This window comes from Pinus tabuliformis, chromosome 5_1 (genome assembly GCF_031772625.1).
Source record: "Pinus tabuliformis cultivar Carrire ecotype Pingquan chromosome 5_1, CPIR1, whole genome shotgun sequence".
Taxonomy (NCBI): domain Eukaryota; kingdom Viridiplantae; phylum Streptophyta; class Pinopsida; order Pinales; family Pinaceae; genus Pinus; species Pinus tabuliformis.
Window position 1 is genome coordinate 816,042,983 of NC_142305.1, and position 7,832 is coordinate 816,050,814.

The 7,832-nt window shown below is 37.4% G+C and overlaps 1 protein-coding gene across 1 annotated transcript; it reads left to right on the top strand.

Moving 5' to 3' along the window:
* Positions 1-3,519: 3,519 nt before the first annotated feature.
* On the top strand, positions 3,520-4,023 carry LOC149167414 (putative methylesterase 13, chloroplastic). Its single transcript, XM_089430475.1, has one exon. The coding sequence runs from the start codon at positions 3,520-3,522 to the stop codon at positions 4,021-4,023; it is 504 nt and encodes a 167-aa protein (XP_089286601.1).
* Positions 4,024-7,832: the final 3,809 nt, after the last annotated feature.

Consider the following 7,832-nt stretch of genomic DNA (forward strand, 5'->3'; position numbering starts at 1 on the left):
AGATTGACTGGATGACTCATCTTCAGAGGAAGGAAAATCTAGTTCATACCAATTTGGTGAAGTTGGTTGACTTTGCATTTTTCCATTTCTTTTACTTCCTTTAGTTTCTAACTTGTGAAGAATATTTTCAATTTCTTCAGCACTCTTACTCTCTGTTTCATCAAAAATGACATCCCTGCTCATAATGAATTTTCCATTGGTCAAAAGATGATACCCTTTCTTCTCATCAGAATAGCCAATCATTGTGCATTTTAAACTTCTTGAGTCAAGCTTAGTTTGTTTTTCTTTTGGAACTAAGGCATAACACACTGACCCAAAAACTCTAAGATGTTTAACTCGAGGTTTGAAACCAAACCAAGCTTCATAAGGTGTGATTCTGTCTAAAGAAGCAGTTGGAGATCTGTTTCTTAAGTAGACAGCTGTATGGATTGCTTCTGCCCAATATGTTGGACTTAACCCTTTGAAAGTTAACATGGATCTCGCCATGCCTATCAAAGTGCGATTCATTCTTTCGACTACTCCATTTTGCTGTGGAGTGTAAATAGTAGTAAGATGTCGTCTGATGCCATTTTCACTGCAATAAGTTTTGAATTCATTTGAAGTGAATTCTCCCCCATTATCTGTCCTGAGAGTACCTATATTTTCTTTGACTTCATTTTCAACAAGTTGGCGAAAAATTTTAAACTTATCAAATGCTTCTAACTTGTTCTTCAAGAAGTAAACCCAAGTCATTCTGCTGAAATCATCAATGAATAGTAAGAAATATTTGCAACCACCAAATGAAGTTTGTAGTGGACCACAAACATCACTGTGAACTAGTTGTAGCCGCCTGTTTGCACGCCATGAACTTGTTGGAAAACTTTCTCGATTTTGTTTGCCATAAATGCAAGCTTCACATTTTGCATTTTCCCTTTTGAATGTGGGAAGTCCTTTAACCATTCCTTGTTTCTGCAATTGAGAAAGACTCTCAAAATTCAAATGTCCATATCTTACATGCCATAGTCTTATAGGTGAAATACCTGTAGTCACTGCCCCTGCAAAATCAGAATGCCTTGGAATAACTGTCCCTTTCATCCGTAACAGTTTTCCATCTTCATAACCTGTCATGACTATTTTCAAGTTCTGTTTCACTGAATTAATCTTCACTAAACCATCTTCCATAATCACCTGATGTCCTGCTTGTCGAATCGTGACTAAAGAGAGAAAATTTTTCTTGAAACTGGGTACATACCATACATTGGAAATCATTTTTTCTCCAATACCGGGGAGACAATCTTTTACTACTCCTTTTCCATAAGGAGTATGTTTTGTATCATCAGCAAGAAAAATGGAATTAAGTTGGCAAACTTGAAAATTCCAGAAAAAATCACGTCGACAAGTCATGTGCTGAGTTGCCCCGGAATCCAAGATCCAGGCATCTTCATAGTCACTTCTAAGATGGGATGAAATTTGTGATGCTGGTGAGGAAGTAAAAACATATTCTGAGTTATCTTCATCTTGATCATTTGCAAATTGTGCTGAATGCTGCTGAAACTTGGGAATTTTATTAAGTGATGTTCGACAATCTTCAGCATAATGGCCAACTTTGTTACATCTTCGACACACAATTTGACTTAAGTCTCTTCCTCTTCCTGAAGATTGTCCTTTGCCTCTGCTTTGACCTCTATTTTGAGATTGTCCTCTACCTTGATTATTATATCCTTGTCCTTGAAAATTGCCTCTTCCTTGGTTGTTTCCTCTACCTTGAAAATTATTTCTTCCTCCTCTGTTAAAATTGTTGCCTCTGCTTTGGCTTCGACCTCGATTATGTGCTGCTTGATTCTGATTCCATCTGCCTCTGCCTCGAGAACTATCGGCTAATGACTTACTAGTGCTGGCCTCTGTGAGAAAAACATCTTCACCAACTTTCTTCTTCTTCCCAAAAGTTTTATCATGTTGAGTTAACATTTCACAGAGTTCATCAAACTTTAATTTCTCTAATTTCCCAGTTACTTGTAGAGTCTCCAAAAATTGCGTATAGGAAGAAGGAAGCCCAGCAATTACAATTGTGACCATAAAGCTATCATCAATTGCGGGAAAACCAGCATTAATAATTTCTTGCCTGATATTCTTAAGTCTTGAGATATATTCAAGAACACCACCGCCTTCAGTTAATTTTTGTTGCAAAAATTTTAATTGTAGATCGACCTTCTTTGATTCAGGCTGAGTATTAAAGAGGTCTTTAAAAGTTTTCACAGCAGTCCATGCATCTAAAGCATTTTCTATATGGACATACATTTCATCATTCACAGACGATTTAATAAGAGCTAAGGCTTTAGCATTCTTGATTTCCCATTTTGCTAGTGCAGCTGCATCTGTGGGTTTATTCGGCTTAACATCTCCATCACATATTCCCTGCCATAATTCATTGTAAATGAGTGTGCTTTCAATGAGTCGATGCCATGTTTTATAAGATTTGGTGCCTTCAAGTTTGTCGGAATCAAAAAGCAAATTAATCAACTTAGACATTTTAGCGTTGAAGCGTCGCACCAAGAATCAGAATAGAAATGACAAGATAGTCAACACAACACACCATGCAAAAAACAACACGATCTATCGGGGCTTGGCCTTGACCCTCGAATAGTCATCAAAACAGGAGAAAATTGACTGAGATTTGCACTTGGCTCTAGTCAATTTCTCAAATTTTTACAAGGCAACTTTCAAAATTTGACTTTTACAATGGTGCTTTTGCACAATCTGGTAAAAAAAAATTACCCCCCCTCAAAGTAAAATTACTTTGAGTTACAATGCCAGGCTTATCAAAGCCAGGTTTATCTCTCAAGAAACAAATTACAAAAAAAAAACTCCTTATTGCTCCAAAAAATTACAAATCACCTTATTGCTCCATCAACCATAAATTCCCAAAATTAAAAAATCACCATATTTCTGCACAATACAATATTCCTTATTTCACCACAAAATTTACAAATTTGATTTAACTTTCATAAGTTCAGCCTTGCACTTTCTTGATGGATGGGTACGTATTACATCGCCAGCGCTGCTTCTCTTTGCTTCTGCTCTCCTTTGCCTGGCTGAATCACATCACTGCTTTGATTCTGGAAAAGCCGCTTCCTTGTTAGTGCGCAGTTGTATATCCACAGGATTGAGACCGTTGAGGTAAATCCTTGAGCTGCTCTATTCAACAACATTCGAATCTTTCAGACCCAACGCTCGCCATGATAACAGAGATGTCTCCAAGGTTAAAGCGCATCTCAAGTTCAGAAATACACAAAGTTTTATCAAGCAACAGAAGATCACCGCTCAAGACTCTAGTACAATTTTTGCCAGATCTTTGCCGACAAAATTAGTTCTAGACCATAACAAATAATTGCCTTTTAATCGATATGATTCACCGGTCTTCGACTGTTGGATCAATCCACAGATGCCACCGAGTCGTTGTCTGGTCATACAAATATATCCCATCGATTATACAAGGGATAATTTCATTGATTATGCGGCCTTGGCTCTTTTACAGGTTGCATGCAGGTGGCAGATTCCCCACACTGGGATTGCTGCAACAGCGATATACAGTTAGCTGCTCGACGTCGCAGGCTTGGGAAATCAATGGGATTCGAATCTTTGGAACGGCATATGAACAAGATAGAAACCCAGTTGATATGGAGTAACGCTTCCATATATTTCATCAATTTGTTTTCCAAAGATTCATGCAGAGATATTCTCTATAACACCAGCCCATCACAGCAGGATATTCAATTGGCGTGCACCTTGTTGAGGCTTGTTCCCTCTGCTCTGAGCCGAGCAAAGGCAGAGAATGTTACAGATAAAGGATATGGGTGTGTTAGGAGAGTATACATAAAGACTACAAAGGACCGAGCCTTTCCTGTTGGGGTTCAGGACACCATGATCAAGATGAACCCACCTCACAGAGTTCTCAGCCTCAACTGCGATCACAGCCCTTTCTTCTCGGCCGCCCCAGAACTCCACAGAATGTTGCTTGGGATCTCCGTTGCGTATGGCAGGTGAAGACCATATTCTAAGGGAGGGAATGGTTAACAGAAGTTGAAGCCCAGAAAATAATAGAAATTCAAGACCCAACGATTTTGATTATAACTCAAAAAAGTTGATTTTCAGATTTCAAAATCTAAAATCAATAAAATAATAAATTTCTTCTCTTTTAAACAAAAATTTGACAAATTTCTTACCCAACATTCACTGAACAATTCAAATGGAGTTTTCCAAAAATTTGTACAGTTGGAATCTCCTCCTCACATCCACTGCAACATTACTGGAGCTCTGATACCACAATAATGGCAGAAGTGTCCTCAGACACGTAATTTTATTAATCAGAAAAAAATAATTACATAATTGATTTTGCAAGAGTTTACACCTGAACAACACAAACACTCTTGCAATGAGCTATTTATAAGCTCCATGTCCTAACTACCTCTAATTATGGATCACTTATTAAATAACAAGTGTCCATTTACAATAAATGCTATTCAAACCAACTAGCTAACTAATCTCCTAAAATAGAGCCTAAGATACGACACATTTGGAGAGTCATATCTAGTTACAACAATATGCTAATTCTAAAAGTCTCCATTAAATAATTAAACATTCTAGAATAATAATTATTAATTTAATTTCTTAAATTAATAATTATTTTATTTCAATTTTATAACCTATGATAATAAATTATTTTTGGATCATCTAACAGGTAGAAAGTTTTTTCTTTCACTCAGAAATCTAAACATCACACATAATCTTGACTAATCCTCAGATACCTCAGTTTAATGGAAAAAATTATGATTATTGGGCTATTACAATGAAGGCCGCTTTTTTGTCTCAAAACATTTGGGATTTGTTGGAGATTGGTTTTCTAGAATGAGCAGCAGCATACAATGCGTTGTTTCAAGTAGAAAGGGATTTGTTAAGGGACAACAGGAAGAAGGATTCAAAATCCTTGTTCTATATTTTCCAAGCAGTTCATGAAAGTATTTTTCCAAGGGTTGCAACAACAATGAAGTCCAAGCAAGCATGGGACACCCTCTAGACAACCTACCAAGGCATGGAAAAAGTAAAGACAAAAAAATAGCAAACGCTAAGGAGAGATTTTGAAACACTTTGTATGAAAGAGTTTGAGAATGTAGACTTATTTTTCACACATGTAATTGGGTTGGTTACTCAAATCAAGCCTCGTTGTGAGACACTTTAAGAAGGGAGAATAATTGAGAAATTTTTGGGAAGTTTGCCAGCAACGTTTAATGCCATTGTTGTGGCCATAGAAGAGACAAAGGATCTCTCACAATTCTCAGTGGATGAGCTTCATGCATCATTGATTTCTCATGAACATAGATTGAATAGAGAAACAAGATCCTGATTGGATAATGCATTCAAGACACAAGTTTCATTTGGTCAAGGTCGAGGCAGAGGAAGATCATATGCTAGAGGAAGAGGAAGAATCCCACAAAGAGGTGGAAGAAGCAACCCTTAAAGCTCAAGTGGAAGGGGAAAAAATGAAAATCAAAGTCAAGTCCCAAGCCAAAATCAAGCACAAGGTCATAGGTATGATAAATCTCAAGTCCAATGTCATTACTGTAAGAAGTATGGTCATTATGCAAATGAATGTTCTATGAAGCAATATGACATTAGTAACAAACCAAGTGTAAATTTCACAAAGGAAAATCAAAACCATGATAGCATGTTTTTAGCTTGTAATGTAGCATAAGAAAATCAAAGTCATATATGGTATCCAGATTTAGGGTGTATCAACCACATGTTAGGGAACATAGAAATGTTTTCCAATCTAGATGAAAGTGTGAAATTTGAATTGACATTAGGGAATGATAAAAAAGTCTCTGTTATGGGGAAAGGAAGAGTTAATATCCTAACAAAGAAGGGGGGGAAGAAGTATATCTCAGATGTTTACTTTTTCCCCGGTTTGAAGGAGAACATCATAAGCATTAGACAACTCATGTAAAAGGGCTACGATGTCTTCTTGAAAAATGATGTGTTCACAATTTTGGATAGGCCTCCAAGAAGACAGTTGATTGCAAAGGTTTAGATGACAAAAAATAGAATGTTCCCCTAAATATAAGATCATATTTGAAGGAAGAAGGTACAAAAACACAACTATCAATGAACTCACAAGAGGATGGAAGAAAAGATGTAGTTGTCACACAAGTGAACTATCAAGAAGAGGTCAAAGATGACAATTGGTTATGGAATTTGAGATTTGTACATCTCAACTTTGGAGGTTTGAATTTGGTGCATAGGGAAGGCATGGTGAAGGGTTTGCCACTCATAGAAAAACCGAACAGCCTATGTGAAGGATACATCTTGGGCAAGCAACATAGAGGGACATTTCCAGATGGAAAATCAATAAGGGAAAAGGCACCTTTGGAGATTGTCCACTCATATTTATGTGGAACAGTGAAGACACCATCAATTGGTGGTAGCCACTATTTTTTGACCTTCATAGATGGCTACACCAGGAAGACATGGGTCTGTCTCCTCAAACAGAAAAGTGAAGTGTTTTAGAGCTTTCACCAATACAAATTTCTTGTTGAGAAGCAAAGTGGACACTACATCAATGTCTTCAGGACTGATAGAGGTGGCAAATACATCTCAAATGACTTCCTTTGATTTTGTAGGGAGAATGGAATTCACAAGCAATTTACAACAAGATATACACCTCAGCAAAATGGTGTGGCAGAAAGGAAGAATAGGACCATTATGGAAATGGCAAGGAGTATGTTGAAGGTAAAGCATTTGCCAAATGATTATTGGGCTCAGGTTTTCGCTTCTGCAGCATATATCTTGAATAGATGTCCAACCAAAAGTGTCCAGAACGTAGTTCTTGAAGAGTCATGGAGTGAAAAAAAGCATAATGTCACTCACTTGAGAGTCTTTGGAAGTGTGGCGTATGCACATGTCCCGGATGAGTTGAGGAAGAAATTGGAGAGCAAGGGGCAGAAATGTATATTTATTGGATACATTGATGAATCCAAAGCATACAAACTCTAGAATCCATTAACTAAGAAGGTCATAATCAACAGAGATGTGCAGTGCATAGAAGAGGAAGCATGGGATGGAAGTTTAGAGAAGACAGTCAATGTGAAAGCATGTATACCACATGAGGACAAAGAGGAACTAACAACAAGAAGTAATTCCTCAACATTGACTCCCTCTACTTCTATTGAAGCGCAACAAAGAAGGCAGCAAGGAACACCATCAACAAATAATAGGATAGTGTCATGCAATCAAGAAAGTGCTTCTCCAAGCACGCCGCAAAGCGGAACACCAAGTGACATGTCAAACCCATCTTCAACAAGCAAAAGAAGACCGAAATTCAGAAATTTAAATGAAATTTGTGAGCAAGATGAAGTAGATAGAAGCGTTGGTCTCAATTCATTATTTGCTTTGCTTTGTCATGTAGATGACCCAATCTACTTTGAAGACGCAATCAACGAAGAAAAATGGGTTGTGACAATGGAGGAAAAGATAGAAGCAATAGAAAATAATGACACATGGGAGTTAGTGAACCTTCCGCGAGGAAAAGAAGTCATTGGAGTGAAGTGGGTCTATAAGACCAAGAGAAATGTCGATGGGAAGATTGAAAGGCACAAAGCAAGGTTAGTTGTCCAAGGATACAAGCAACAACGTGGAAGAGATTATCCAGAGATGTTCACACCAATCACAAGGATGGAGATAGTACGTACAATTGTGGTGATTGCTGCACAACATAAATGGAAGGTGTATCAAATGGAAGTAAAATAAATGTTCTTGAATGTAGTGCTAAAATAGGAAGTGTATTTTGCGCAACCGCCTGG

Excerpts from the sequence above, each read along its gene's own strand:
- LOC149167414 (XM_089430475.1), top strand. The coding sequence starts at position 3,520 with ATGCAGGTGGCAGATTCCCCACACTGGGATTGCTGCAACAGCGATATA.